Genomic DNA, 15,357 nt, shown 5'->3' on the forward strand with positions numbered 1-15,357 from the left:
CCTCCCCCCCCCCCCCGAAAGCCGGCGGATTTCTCCTTGCTCTTGCACGCCCACGCGGTGGAGCCCGGCGCGTCCCCGAAGGGCGGCTGCGGGGGGGGGGGGGGCTGGCGCTGGTCACCGGTGGACTCCCCCCCCCCTTCCCCAGAGCAACACCCAGGGCTCCTTGAGACAACAGGGAAACAAAAACGGGGGGGGGGGGCATCTGGGTGGGAGATGCGGGGGGGGGGGGGGGCTGTGAGCCCTCGTGGTGCTGACGTGGAAACTGGTGGAAGCCACCGAAGGGGGGGGGGGGGGGCAGGAGGGGGCCACCCGCCGACTGCTCCGTGGGGAGCCGAGGCCAAGACCCAGGGATGCTCTGCAGCAGCCCCGCTGCCCCCCACAGCTTTTCTCCCCTCCCAGCCCCCCAGATGTGACTCTCTCCTGCATCACCCCCCCCCCCCCCCCTTTTACAAGAGGTCTGCTCTCCCTAGGAGCACAACCCCCCCCCCGCCATCACCCACCCTGGGGGCAGCAGCCGGCCCCGGCCCCAGGCGCGCCACACCAGGCAGCCCGCTGTGCGCACAGGGCTGGGGCACAGCCCCGAGCATCACCTCTGCTGCCAGGGGAAGGAGGGGGAAAAAAAAAAAAACCAAAGATCAGCTGAAAGTTCTTAGCTTTAGTGTTTTGGTTCGTTGCTAAACCCTCTCATGCACCAACAGCCCAGCCAGCGAAAAGCCGCTCGCTCCGCAGGAACAAGGCACTGAAGAACAAACCGCACCCCCCTGCAGCTGCAGGTGCCAGAAGCAGAGCTGCACGGAACCAGGGCTGCTGTCCTCCTCCCCATCTCTACAGACGCTGAAGCTACGGATCAGGTCCCAGAGGATATTAACTGCTAATCGCCCGGGGCAGGAGCTCCTGCTTTATGCTGGCCACATGCATTGAAGAGGGGCCAAATGAGGGAAGCCTTGCAGAGATCACCAGCAGCAGAAGGGCTGAGAGGTTTTCTCCACTGCTTCTAAGCACAGCCAAGTGCCTCTTTCCTGGGGGGGATGCTCTAACCTGCGCATGGCAGCTTCTACCCCCTAAACCCACTGACCAAGGGAAATTTAAGGGGAAAAAAAAAAAAAACAGGGCTAAAATGCAGCTTCTGCTTTGGTTATTGCCCAGCTTTGCTCTGGTGGGAGCAGCTCTAGTCAGGGGAAGGTGTTGAGCTTCTTTTCCCCTAGAGAAGGAAAGTTTACCAGTTTTCTCCCAAGCATGGCTGAAGATGCTCTCCCTGCTCACACGCAGCTGCTGTTCTAACCAGAGCTGCCACACACACACGTGGTTCGTCACAAATCAGCTCATGTCTGCAAGCAATGCCCGGACTGCAAACACAACCTCAGGGGACAAAGCCGGGGGGCGAGGAAGAGCTGTGACACTGAGCTGGCGGCAGGGAGGACGCAGCCAGGGGGCTCGCCCACAGCCTCGGCGGTGGTGGGACGAGGCCCCGGTGCCCTGCAGGCGCTGGGAGCCATCACGCCTCCCGCCCTCCCTGCAGGGAGCAGCCGGCACCGAGCAGTCCGACAGGCGCCAGCCTCTCCTCTCGTACACGAGCACGCGCGCGCTTTTCCCAGGGGAGTTCACCGCAGCACCTTTTCTCTGTCCCAGCTGCTCTGCCTCCACTAAGAGGAATTCATGGGTTAAGGATGATGGTGAAGTGAGAAATAGTAACAAACGAAATCCAGATGCCTTCCCGGCAGTCCAGAAGGACAGTAACAGGGACTCAAGACAGGCTCCTTGAGTCTGGCTCCGAGCACGGCCCGGAGCTAGCTGTACTATCCGCTGGTGCTGGGCAAGGGCTGCTCTCCCCCCGGTCCCCCAGAGCACGGCCCGAGCGTTTGTCCTGATCAGTGTTCTCCTCAGAGGCTGGGGGGGTCTCTGCCACACCGCTGTCTGTGGCGCAGTTCTTGCTGCCAGGTTTCGCTTGGCTGTCTGAGCCCCGCGCGGCCTCAGTCTGCTCAGGAGGGGAAGGGCTGGGGACAGAGACCCCGTCCTCCTGCGCCGGGCTGGGGGGCGCCGCCTCTGTGGCGGGGGGCACGTCTGCAGCAGCAACCACAGCCGTCGAAGTGACTTCGATGGTGATGGAGCCCACAGCAGTCTCCGGGTGGTCGCTGCTGACCCTGATGCGGGCAACCAGGCTGGAGGCGGCGGCGTCCTGAGGGCTCCCGTTGGCCATGGCTTCGTGCACCACGTTTGGCTCCAGCAGGGTAGAGCTCAGGTCGGAGAGAAACGAGGCCTCCGTGACGATGGCGGCTGTCTCAGCGACCCAGTTCAGGTCGCTCCCAACCGACGCCGCCGTGGCCGCGGCGATGACGCTGGAGGCCTCGCTGGGGGTCAGCACTGCCGGGCCGCTGCCCTCCCCGGAAGGGCCAGCGGCCAGGTGGGGCCGACGGCTCCCCACCTCAACCGGGGCAGCGGTAGTGTTGTTGTTGAGGTTGTCTTGGAGCGTTGTCTGCGTCCCCTGGCCCACCTGCTGGTTCTGCAGCAGCATCTCCTGGATCCTGATCTGCTGGAGAATAGCCGGCAGCTCGTAGTGGTGGAAGAAGTAAATCATTGAATGCTAGAGAAGGCAAAGGGAAAGGAGTCACTCATCAGGCTGCAAGCCTAGCCTTACCTAGCAAAACTATTCGTTCATCTCCTGGTAAAGACAGTGACTGCAGAATTTGGCTGCTCTGTCCAGAAGCTTATCTGAAATTCTGCAGAGATTTATCCCTTCTACCACAGCTCCTGCAAGCTGCTGTCAGAGAGCAGCTGAAGAGCTCTGAAGACATGTAATGGAGCACAACGCCCCTTCCTTTGTTGGGGCGAGAACAAGGGTGAAGGCATTTATCTCCGGCCCATCTTCAGTTCCCTGTCTGCATCTCACAGCAGCGAGAGGGCAGGTCAACAGCCAGAGAGACACAAAAGGTCTGCCTGAACCAGGACGCTGAAGACATCAGCTTGGGAGTGGTCTTGCCAATACCTGCAGTGCACAGACACGACCCACTCCTCGGCTTCTGCGTGGGAGATTCTCAGTGAGACTTCTTCCAGAGATGGGCCAGAAATCCTTCCCTAACACCTTCCAAAACTCAGCCTGCTGTCAGTCACATGGCTGGATTTGAGCTTTAGACCAAAAAGTCCTGCTGTTTGAGTCACCTCTTCCCGTTGCTCCATTTCCAAACCAGGGGTTATTTTAACCTCTTATAAAAACAAACATTGCTACTCAAACTCTGCTTGACATGGAGTTTGATGAAGCCCGAACTGCAGCTCATTTCCATCGCTTTTTAACAGCGCAGCCAGCGTGAGCAATCAGCAACGGAACAGTTTAAACTGCAGGCAGCCAGAGCCCTCTGAGGGACCAGGACTGAATTCACCACGATGGCACGTGCCCCCATGCAGCTGGTTGCAGGAACGTGAGCAGAAATGGCAGCTACTCACCTGGATGAACAGCCACGAGGTGACGAGAGCCAGGCTGCTGTACTGCCCGTTGAATCGGTAGTGGTAAGCATAGAAGGCAAAGTGGTACAGATAGAAGAACCTGCACAGAAAGGCAGCAGATACCAGGATACATCAATGGACAGGACAAACAAGAATTTATTTTTAATCGTAACTCTGCTCTGAGCTGGTGCCTTTTGCACAGGACTGTGCAGACCCCCGTTAACATGTAATTAGCACGTTCACTATCAATATGTTCATGCTTCACTATGAACAGGTCTTCAACGAAGCAAAACAAAGGGCAGGCAAAGGGTAGGGGTGATTCCACGCACGAGAGCTGAAGCGGAAAATAATTGCACTTTGGACCCTGTGACATGCAGGGCAGCTCCCAAGGAGACATACAGCTCTCAAGAGTGGAAGCTCTCCTCTCTGGGAGGACTGGAAAGGATCTAAAGAAGGCTCCCACCAGAGAACAGGACATGCAGTCAGTTTGTGCAATATGGGAATGAGTTCCTCTTACCTCAGCCAATGCCTCTTACTCGTATTGGTGTGGCAACAAATAGCATCATACTGGTCAGCCAGCCACACGATAAGGATGATGTAAAACGCAGTTGTGGTGTCGTTGAAGAACTCCGACATAATGGCCTCCATACCTACGGGACAGAGAGGTGCCTGACGTCAGCACGTTGCAGGGCAAACAGGTACAGCAAGGGGCTGCCTGAAAAAATCCTACATCCCTCCCAGAGCTGGGGCTGTATGACTGTACAGCAAAAAACACAGCAGGACAAACTCATCTCTGTTTAAAGCAACAGCTGCGGTCGAACAAGTCTCACTGCTGGCTGCAGTCACTACACAGGCCAGAGGATCAGCTGGCTCTGGCCTGCAGAGATTTTGGTGGCTTTGTTTAAAATCCAAACTGCGCTAACAGACTGTGGTTACAGGAAGGGGGAATCTGAAATGAACTAAAGTGCAAGACGGACAAAGGCTCAGGCTATGTGACTTCCAAATGAACTGCCGTTCCAGGGGACTCGGAGGGACAACGCAGCTCACTGTGCCATCAAATTCCAGAGCCTTCCACCTTGTGAGGAGCAGACACGCTGACCACCTGCCGTGGCCAGGTCAGAACAGGGAATTATACTTCCTACAGATCCCAGAGGGACCTGCTGCACATACACAAGAAGTGAGCCCACATCCTTACCTACTAGGGCCAGGATGACAGTGAGTAGGGGAGCCGCAGGGAATGCAATTGTCATGTTCATTTCCAGCATCTGTAACAGGTCAACTGCAAGAAGGAAAACGTACCATATCACAAAGTGATCGTGGGACCAAGGAGCCCTCCACCCCCGCACCACTCCCCATTCAGAGCTCTGCAACGTGTTGTGAAGTCCACTGCCCCACGCCCACTGTCCCTGATACTTGTCAAGGGACAGAACAGCCCTCGGAAGAAGCATGGTGCAGGGGGATCCATGGGGGATATAGTTCCTGCGCAGCTACATGCAGGACCCTTCTGAACCACAACAGTCCAGGGTATAGACGCAATACACCGTGCTGGAGCGGGCTGCACAGTGTCCAGTACACCCCAAATCCCTCAGTGAATCCTTACCAATGAAGACAAAAATCTGATGGTGTGAGTAGCGCAACAGCATCGAAACGGACAGAGTCTGAAATGTGAGAACAGAGGCCGCTGTTAGAGCCACACAGGTTCAGGGTTTCTTTCAAAACCACGCTACCGCAGAGGCTCAGACAGGTGAGCTTGGACTCCCAGCACCGCACTGAATGCTGTGCATATCCCACGTTCCTTAGTTAGAGCTATGCAGATCAATTTCCCAAGGAGTAATTAGGACTTCACAAACAGCAATTAATCTTTACATTACTGCAGTGAAATAGTAAGTAATTTGTTTGTAAAGAGACCGATTTTGAATATTTGAATATTTTGAATATTTGAGCAGTGGCCAAACCAAACAGCAGCAGAACTGGAACTGGGGTTTGCTCCCATTCTGTATCTGCGCTCCTCCCAGCTCCTAGCACCTCTCCAACAAAGGTCACCCCGCGTTCTCCATTTCTCCTCTCACTGGCCGTGACTTTGTTGTACAAGGAGCTGCATCAATGGAACGTCAGGCACAAAGCGAGACAGTCATCTACGACTATGAACACAGGCTCAATTATCACTTGAGGTCTTGTCTAATACTGCTCTTTAATCGCCTGGTCACACACGTAGTCACAGGAGACTCGATTCTACCTTGACCAGCCCTGGCACATTAGTTGGACGCACTCTTAAAAATCTGAGGACAAATTTGCCTTGGCAATCCCCGTGTCTTGGCAGCCAGAGCATTTAATTACACTTAAGAGACTCTAATCTGGATCTCCCCTTTGACAACAAAGCCATTATTTCATTCTATTTCCGCTCCTCTGTTTGTTTCACTTTTTGGACACTAAACACCCGCATTAGGGAAAAAAACAGCGAACTGCATGCTCCATTGGCTTAGCTTTAGAAGCAGCTACGAGCTCAGGCCTGTACTGTGACATAAAACCTCACCCACATGCTGATCAGCTGAGCTCAGAGTCCAGGCAGTGCCCAGCTCCTGCCAACTTACAAATATGACCATGATGACAAAGGCTGCCAGGTAGGAAGTCCTGGCCATCCACATGCTGACAAAGCGGTAGTGCTCTCCAGACACCACGTTGCGAAGGAAACCTGGGGGAGAAAAGCAAAACCACCACACAACCCCAATGTAACCAACTCACAAACCAAGACCAAACTTCAAGAACTAGGATGTAATGCAGGAGATCTAAGGCAACCCCTCTGCGCGGCTGCACCCCGTTATTATGCAGTGCAATAAGGAAGTCACATTTGCAGACGTCTCTCCCCTCCCATTTGTTTCATTTTGTCCTTGACAATAACACCCCTCCGTAACGCAGTGATCTGCATCAGAGATTAATCAATAGTCAGAGGACAATATTCATGCGTCCACAGAAAAAACACCACCTGCTCTGCACAGCTGCTGAAAGTGATTCCTCCGAGCCTCACCTTTGTTTTCTTCATTTTCAGCCAAGGCTTTGACACTTGACATCAGGATGTCATCATAACCCAGGAACTCATCCAGCAACAGACGACTGAATCTGTCCCCAAAGCACTGATCCCTGGTAGGATCTAGGCAGAACACACGCACAAGAATTCAGATTGTTCAGATCTTAAACCACAGAGGAGGAAGGCAAGCACGGTCTTCTCATCACTTAAAAGGACACACATGCCAGCAGACCCGTGCCTGCACTCGAACCTCTGGCAGCTAACTAAACTGGGCAGGACTGGGAGGGAAAAATGTCACACAGACGAACACAGCCACGCTGGCCAAGTGCCAGTGCCAATCAGGCCTTAAGAATTCCATCAGGGCTGTGATACTCTCATTGGCACACACACAAAGGGAATTTGCCTCCTGGGCTTAGAGTACATCCCTAGCAACAAAAGGCTCACCCCCAAGTAAATGCCCAGAGAAACTAGTTCTGGAAAAGCTCAGAGGGACCGCAGAGGCTTTTCAGCCATCAGCTGGGCTCTGCGTGGTGCTGCTGGAGCCCACCAACACCTCCCCACGGCTCTGGGCACCAACAAAGCTGGTACAAAACATCCAAGTGCATTCTACTGTACAAACACTGATCAGCTGGTAAAAATACCCCAAATCCAAGTGAAATGAAAGCCCAGAAGCAAACCATTTTTCAGTAAATTACTAGGATACTTATGAAGGAATTTGTCTAGCTGAACGGGAAAGCCCAGGTCAGTAAATAACCATTTAACATGGAAACTGCCCATTAACCGTATGGAATCTCTGCTTAGTACTCCAGCCCAGCTGTGCTTCAGTTTGATTAGGAGCGAGTAACGCAATCTAGTCCAATCGCTGCACCACCAGCTCATTACAGATCAATTAACGTCACAGGCAAGAGGAGGTTTGAGAGCATGTTTCTGAACTGAATGGAGTAAATGCCAGAAGAGAATGCTGTCCCAGGAAAACGGTCTGCCGGTGCTGGCAGGGGCACAGAAGGGTGCTGAGAAAGTGCTGAGCAGGTCTGCTCAGGACCGTCCCTGACGCACGCACAACAGCTCTCACCGCTGGGCACTAGCACTGCTGCTCTGCTACACGCTGCAGTGCCTCTGCCTCAAAGGGCCGTGGGCTGTGCTGTTTCAAGGCTCTAAACCACAAAACAAAGCAGTCCACTTGGACTGTACTGAAACAGCACCCTCAGTACCACCAGGCCTTTCCTTCCTCAGTGAGAAACCTGTGCTGGATGTACCATTAAGGCTCACGGACAGAAACAGGCTCCAGCACTGCAGAGCGCTCCTCTTGGGAGGGCACCACCTACTACAGCAGTAACGGCTCCATAAAGCAGCTCTCCCACATGAAAAATGAGCGCCACCAGCCGTTATAAATAGTTCCCACAAGACTAATGAAGAGTAGACGGGACATGACTGACTTCCCAACGAGAGCCAGCAGACAGGTATCTGCAGGAACACGCACACACCAGTGCACCAGAGCGGGCTGGCTCCCTCACTCACCCAAAGTCACCACCATGACGGGGATGCTGAGGCGCTGGCGCGTGCTCTGGGACAGGCGCAAAAAGCCATACTCCAAGGAGTACTCCACGATGTACTCCTCCTGCGGCCACACTACAAGAGAGGGTGGGAAGGGAGACTCAACAGCAGGGCTTGCAGACAGCTGCCAAGAAGAAATAGCACCTCTGGACTCCCTCCCCCCATTTTACCACGTTCTTGAAAACAGAATCGGTTGTGAACACGTTCCAGGCTTTCTTCAACCAATTTAAAATAAATCGATATGAATTGCTGAAACCGAAGCCCATTCCCCTGACATTAGTCCTTAATGGGAAGCTGCTGGGAAAGCTTCAAGGCAGTGGTTTCAGCTGTGTTGAGCACCATCCAGAATCTGCCCATGGCATGCCTGACACCGCTCATTTTTGCTCCATTCACTTTCTGCCTTCTTCGCTGCTCAGGAAACAGCGGGGAAGCAGACTTTGCAGCTGCTGAGCACCAAGTAAACAGGGCAAGGACGACTGGCACTGCACTTCTCTGGATACAGAGGTAGAGGTCACTGCTGCAATTACAAATCTCAAAAACTAAAGGCAGGAACGACTACAGATTAAAAAAAGCCTTCAGCGTCTGAAGTTTTTTTGATTTATTTTTTTTAAGGACAGTTACAAATTAATGCTTTTTGCTACCTCATTTCTGAGATGACAAAGCCTCCTGCTAAGTAGGAGCCAAGCAATTTAATCCCCGATCTTCTGAACTGTCACAGCGTATCTCGCGAGAGGCGAGGAGAGGCAGCTGTCAGGTGTCTGAAACACCACCACCAAAAACGTTTAATAGGATACAACAATGAAAGAAGCGTGCCTGCCTCACCCGACTGAGGCTGACACATCACTGACAGAAGTGCCCGATCAACTTCCCTGACTGTCTAGGAGAGAGATTCAATTTCTTGGGCAGCAAATGCAGGCTGGTGCCTTTGTCTCAGTTTCAGTTTTCATTAAAAAACAGTTTTAAGTTCAAATGAAAAGGGAGTGTTGAAGTACCAACAAAAGAATTACTCCCTTGGTATCACACAGCATTTTTCCATGGCAATACATTCTGTCTAAACGTTGAACTTGGTGTACTTACAGAACAGAAAAGCTGGAAATACACTGCAGACAGGCACTCGTGGCTTTAGGACCCATTTGAAAAGATGAGTTTTGTAACTACATTAACGAGGGGCACGATTCTCTCTCCTACCATGTCGCTGGATCGTTTCCCACTGGGCATTCAGCACAGCAAGGCACAGCCCGTTGGTGCACGCGGCGCTGTACAACAGGGCTCTTACGGAACTTAAGCAACTGTTAACGAAGGTATTGCACCCAAAATATTTACACGTTCTCCAGCCTTAGGAGACTTAATCACCTTAAACACAGGACTAATTAGTTCTGGATCAGCATCAAGCAAAACTCTGCAAGACCAAGGGAACGGTGCTATTGCCACGTCCAGCCTCACAATCCTCCACTGCTAGAACACCCAGTACTGCTGAAGAGCAAAGGATTCCAGTATTTCCAGGGCAAGAGTGCAGGAGAAAAAGGCAAATGAGAATCCAGATGTCATATTTCTCTTTTAACAGTTTCTTTTTTTTTTTTAAAACAGATTTTGTCCCCTAACAGAAGTTTTCTAACACTGGAATTCCATTTTAAACCAAACAAAGCCACTGAATCTCCCTCTAGCGTTTAGGAAACATTAGCAGCTCAAGTCACGCCAAAACAGGGGAGGGAGGAAGCAGGACGATGTCCTCAGCGACGTTCTGAACGACGCAGAACAGCAAGGCTGTATCTCGCAACCTACTGAAACCTGCTTGGTGGCTTTCCAGATTAGTTTGCTCTTCCAGGTACTGGTGTTGAGTCAGGGCCCCAAAATACAGCCCAAATCCTGTTAATGCAGCGAGGAATGTGCACCGTCAGTTGGATCCCTGCGGGTCTCCAGAGGACAGTAAATGCAGAATGCTCAGAAGAGGGAGGTTCACATTCATCTGAGCTATCTGGCACCGATCGCTGCAGAAACACGATGCCAGACCGAAAGGCTTCAGCAAACCTTGTCACCCAGACGCACCCGCCCAACTCCCAGCTCCCCCCAGCCAAAGGAAAGACGTTGCTGTAGGTCTGTTGTTAGCAGGGACACGGGTAACCACAGGTGAAAGCGTCGGGGATAGCCTGGGGACGTTTAAGGCTACTGTGCACAGCCCCAGAAAAGCCAGGATGAGATGCGCAGGGAAGGTGCAGGGGAAGGGGGGAGCACAGATAGCAGCAGAAGTTGTCTTTACCTGCTCTGGCTAGCATCTCAAACTCGGACACAGTCTCCCGCAGAGGCTGCATACCTTTAGTGGCTGCTTCACTAAACGAGAACTCCTGGCTTTCGTTGCGGCCCAGCGCCTCGGTGCTGCTCATCCGGGACGGCTTGAGGAACACCTTGGGCTCGATATCCAGCTCAAACTGTTGGAAAAGCGTGGCAGGGCAAGTCACGTTAGCAGTCACTTCAGCTCCAGCCTTCTGTGCTCCCCCTGTGCCCCAGCGACGGCCTCAACCACCAGAAGGAAGCCAGGAGAGCCCGGCTTCGCAGGCTTTCGTTTCTGTCTTAAAACAGGAGAGGCTAACTGGGACGTACAGGAAAAGCCAAGGGAACACGCCCTGTGCCAAGTGACTGAGGGAACACAGAGGGACCACGGCATACTCACAAAGACTGCATTAACAAACTGTTTGTCCCCAAACCAACACTCACCTCCCCCCGTGTACACAGGGAACGCGTCTTTACCTTGATAGAGCTGTTTTCAAACATATCCACAGTCATTTCCTCCTCTTCCTCCTCCTCGTCCTCAGCTGTGGGCTCAGCCACCATTCCTGGGAACTTCTCAGCACCGCAGAACTGCAGGAAGATGGGGGCCCGGCTCGAGTTGCGCTGTATTTCCACCCGCAAGATGCCATCGCGCGGCCATTTATCTCGCACGTGCTCCAAGCAGTTGATGGGCGAGCGGGAGAAGGCGATGTGGATGTAAGCCAGGATGAAGAGCACGAAGAGAGCCTGTACAGGGCAAGAAACAAAGCAGACACCATTAGCCCGACCCAGCGCTGCCTGTTTGCAGGCTCCCCAGTTTTGATCGTCTCTTCTTTGCCCATAAAGACCCCGGATTTGCAAGTAGACAAGAGCTTTTATGCTTTCCAACCCCGGTGGTCTTCGCACCAAAGAACAAGGCAGCCTGGAATCAGGCGACTTTTCCAGCCCCACAGACAAGCGACAAAACCCTCTCTGTGCTTCCTGTCCTTCTGAAGCCTCTTTAACCCGCTGAGCCCTTCCCTCTCCAAGGTAAGCACTGGGAGAGGCCTAAAGCTGTTCCTGGGAGCCAGAGTTTCCAAGGTGCCTTTGACCAAAACTTCTCTGCTACTGCAACTGTGCTGTGGGTGCTGCGCTAGCTGGCTGCCACCCAAGGGGCATGTCGGCAGCGTGAGTATGCGCACTGTCTCGGGTCACGAAGCGCTGCCTCTTACAAAACCACGCGCACGGCGCCCACTGCCTCGCCTCTGCGCGTACCGGGACAAAGTGCTTCCTCCCGAGCTCCAGGGGCACTGCGGGTGGGTACGGATCGGACCCCACACGGCTTACTGCTGAACTCTCTCTCATTTCAAAGAGCCAAAGCACTGTCTTGAAGAAACTTGGCCAACCCACAGCTCGCTTTACTAAACCCGAGACTTTCTTTGATCTGCTGCTAACTCAACGCAGCCGTGAGGAAAGGCTACTGAAGCTCTCGCAGAAAGATTAGAAGACGTTAAGACAAATCTGTGTTTAATCTCTGCTCGGCCAGGCCAGATGTTGAGCACAGCAGGGAAAGAAGCACTTCTGAATTGCAAATAAAGGCTAAGCCCTGCAGAGGACTACCTGCCGATTACCTGGGCTCACGCAGCCTCCACCACAACAGAGCCGCGGTTTCAGCACCGCGGCACCAACAAACCGACCAAAAGCAAGACCCATCCCTGCCTGCTCACGGGGTCGGGGCCCTGCCACCGACACCTGCACGAAGCGCACGCATCCTGCTGGCAGGCGCGGCTCGCGGCCCCAGCCCCGGCCCCACGTAAGGTCCTGGGAACCAAACCCAGTCCCAGAACGACCGCACGGCGGGCAAGGCAACCGAACGGAGCTAACGCGTGCCAAGGTCCCAACCGATGCTGAAAAAACAGAACTGTAACCGTGGGTTTCAAGCAGCCACGCCCTTCTCTGGCTTTCGACCATTCCCCTCTCCGCACAAAATCCTTCCTGTTGAACATTTCCTGTTGAAGCACGGGGAAGGCTGCCCGATTTCACAAGAAGAGACAACCAGCTGCGAGATCAGGACAACACAAAACCCGGGGCAGAAGCATCAGGCTCTGAAAGTTGAGAATGTGCCAGGAGAATGTGTTCGGGACTGCTGCGGGCTCCGGACCCTCGACACACGACAGACTTACTGTAAGGCAGCCTGGGCCTGCTCCCTCCAGCTCGGCCCCTATTTATCAGCCAAAGTCAGCGATCCCCAGCAGGCACCTCTCAGTTCCCGTATCACGTTTAAAGCTACAGAGGGCTCCCGTCCACTAATTCAACACACTCTGCGCTGATTCCCAGCAATTAGCTGGTTTTCTGTCTTACCAACGTTGTAATGTCTCGAAAGAGTTTTAAACAAGTCTCTGCTGGAGCCTCTTACACGCAACCAGACAGGAAATTCTTGCTTATCGCACCAGAAGAAATAAAGCCCCAAAGCATCATCCAATACTGCAAGAGTATCGTTATTAAAATAAAATGGCTTGCTTTGAGCCGTGGAACAGCCGTGGGTCACAGCAAAACAAAGCGAGCTAATAAAACTCCCTCCCTGCAGCGAAGCTGATAAATCCAGCACGACGTTACCCAACGCCGTCCGAAGTTCACGGCCCAAAGCTCCAAGGAGCAGGGGCACAGGAAGCAGCACGGGAGCGTTTCGTGCGCTCACTCCAACCGCATCAAGGCGCTCGCTCTCGATTAAACGAGCTGTCCCTGCTACCTATCGGTCCTGACCTATTTGCTGTGAATAAACAGACTGGTAAACGTCACATCTGCAGGGGAGCTGCGCAGGAAGACGCCAGGGAAGGTAAATCCCAAACAGCTCCCTCGGTGCAGGAAGAACGGCGGTGAGGCCGCCAAACCAGGAGCAGCATCAGGAATTCCCCTCTGCCTGCCTCCCGCTGCTGCTCCCTGCACGGAGCCGAGAGCAGGCTGAAAGCCGGGCTGGCTTCTGACCCCGAGGGGGCAGGCAGTGCTCTCTGCAGGTGCCCTGTGAGTATTTTTATTTCCTCAGGTGTGCTCTGAGCAGGAACTGCTACCAGCTGGACCGCTCGCTCCACCTGCCAGCCTGGCCACTGGCACCAGCTCCGCTCTCCCCGTCCGCCTGAATGCAGTCACACAACGGGGGGAGAAAGGAGAGAGAGGTTAAAAACCTGAACGGCTCTTGGGCAGGGAGAAGACGCCTACGTGCAGTATGACACACAGCATCCCAAATGTTTTCTTGTGTTAAGTGGCCAGATTTTAGAAACCCACAGCAGATGTGCTGTTCTTCCCTAGCTACCTCTCCTCCCCTCTGCCCCTTACCCTTGATTTCCAGTGGGTGCTGGTGAGACGAGCCTTGGCAGCCCCAGGGGGTATTTAGCCCAAGGGCTGTCTCCCACCCAGACAGCATTAGGCCATTTTGCCTGTCACTGCTTGATTCCCAAGGGGAAGGACCCAACTTCCAGACCCCAGAGGAATTCAGCTTCAGCACCCCATTTACATGCAAGGTCTCCAGAGCTGCACCCACATCAACAAGACCACAGGCAGGCTTTTATCCGGTTTAGCAGAAGTTTGATGCTGTCCCGGAACAACCGAGAGTGTTGACTACCAAAAAGAAATAGTGACAAGCTGGGGCTGTGCGCTGCTCGCTTCCAGAAGAGACAAGATTCAACAACACGCTACCAGCCACGCATCTTGTGTGTGCAACCCGCCCTAAGGACCGATCCCCTGGAACCACCAAGAAGCCTTCCACACCCACACCACCGCCTCTGTCCCACCCTCGCCTATCGAGCGGATCAGCGATTCCCTCTGCACTTCCAGGGCTCGCAGCAGAGCTCTGATGGCCAGGGCACCGCCGAGCGTCGCTACAGCTCCTCACGCCTCGCTCAAACGAGGGGCCTGCGCCAGCCGGGCTCGGGCGGCCCAGGCACCTCCGGAGACGGGGCAGAAGCAGGGTTTGATGCGTTTATAAGCCGGTTGGGGCAGAAGCGGGGTTTGCAGTGCCGGTGAGGCGGGCCCCCGCCGAGCCCCTCACCTTGAGCAGGACGAAGAACTCGAAGACGCGTCGGAAGGCGGGCGGGAAGAGCCGGGCGTAGGTCACTGCCATCTTGAAGAAGAGCGCGTGGAAGAGGCGGTCGCGCACGTTGATCAGCGGGTTCTGGTTGCCGTTGGGGTTCCGCACGCCGCGCCCGTTCCCCCCGGCGGCCCCGCCGTGGGTGGCCGGGTGCTGGTGCGCGGCGTGGGGCTGGTTGTTCTCGGACATCGCGGCCCGGGGGGGGGGGGGGGGGGGGGGCGAGGGGCGCCCCCCGCTGAGGGCCCGGCCCCGGCGGTCAGCGCCCGCTGCTGCCTCGGCGCGGCCCCGAGCAGGCCCGGCGGGGAGGCGGCGCCCGGGCCGGCTCCGCGGCCATGGGCGGCGCCGGTACCGGTACGGGTATCTCGGCCCCCGCTCCTCCTTCCTCCCCCCGCCGCTCGCCGCCTTCCTCCTCCTCCTCTTCCTCCTCCGCACGGCCCCGCCGCCCCTCAGCGCCCCGCCGCCATCTTCCCCCCGCCGGCCCGGGCGCAGGGCATGCTGGGACGGTGGCGGACCGCCACCGGCCCCGCCCCTGTATGTAAATTAGCTAATCCCTCCCGACATGCACCGCGCGCGGCCGCCTGAGATTCAGGGGGCTCAGCCCCCAAAAAGACAAAAATTATGAGGAAAAAACAGGCCGGGATAAAAAAATTAAGGCAGGGTAGAGCTCGGAGAGTGACTTTATAAGGAAAGGGGTAGGAGCACAGAAAAAGAAACTCGCTGTGTCCTTAAAATTGTAAATAAATGAGGCTTTAAATGAAGTTGCGGCGGCAGCAGCGTTCGTGCTCGCTTCGGCAGCACATATACTAAAATTGGAACGATACAGAGAAGATTAGCATGGCCCCTGCGCAAGGATGACACGCAAATTCGTGAAGCGTTCCATATTTTAGGCCCCCGGCATCCGCCGTCCCAGACCCCAATTCATTCAAACTCATTTAATTCGTTCAACGTATTCAATTTATTATTTTTTTTCAATTTATTCGATTTCTTTAATTTATTTAACTCGCTATTGCAC

General features: G+C 54.5%; 1 protein-coding gene and 1 non-coding gene across 2 annotated transcripts; one reads left to right on the top strand and one right to left on the bottom strand.

Annotated features, from left to right (window-relative positions):
* Positions 1-636: 636 nt before the first annotated feature.
* TMEM259 (transmembrane protein 259) lies at positions 637-14,534 on the bottom strand. The gene is made up of 11 exons (XM_035569993.2): positions 14,307-14,534; positions 10,763-11,029; positions 10,275-10,443; positions 7,982-8,092; positions 6,464-6,586; positions 6,030-6,130; positions 5,039-5,096; positions 4,634-4,717; positions 3,956-4,088; positions 3,439-3,538; positions 637-2,581 (listed from the first exon to the last, which is right to left on the bottom strand). Exons 1-11 carry the CDS (start codon positions 14,532-14,534, stop codon positions 1,745-1,747), a joined length of 2,211 nt encoding a protein of 736 aa, XP_035425886.1. The 3' UTR covers positions 637-1,744.
* Positions 14,535-15,124: 590 nt separating this feature from the next.
* On the top strand, positions 15,125-15,231 carry LOC118260078 (U6 spliceosomal RNA). Its single transcript, XR_004782160.1, has one exon. It is a non-coding gene; the product is annotated as a U6 spliceosomal RNA (small nuclear RNA).
* Positions 15,232-15,357: the final 126 nt, after the last annotated feature.

The sequence above is a fragment of the Cygnus atratus genome, chromosome 26 (assembly GCF_013377495.2).
Source record: "Cygnus atratus isolate AKBS03 ecotype Queensland, Australia chromosome 26, CAtr_DNAZoo_HiC_assembly, whole genome shotgun sequence".
In the NCBI taxonomy this organism is placed as follows: Eukaryota; Metazoa; Chordata; class Aves; order Anseriformes; family Anatidae; genus Cygnus; species Cygnus atratus.

Bases quoted from the DNA above. Each gene is read 5' to 3' on its own strand.
- TMEM259 (XM_035569993.2), bottom strand. From the start codon at position 14,534: ATGTCCGAGAACAACCAGCCCCACGCCGCGCACCAGCACCCGGCCACC. The intron at 6,587-7,981 runs GTGAGTGAGGGA...TGTTCTGCCTAG, and splicing joins CGTCATGGTGGTGACTTTGG to ATCCTACCAGGGATCAGTGC. The intron at 6,131-6,463 runs GTGAGGCTCGGA...TTTCTCCCCCAG, and splicing joins TGAAAATGAAGAAAACAAAG to GTTTCCTTCGCAACGTGGTG.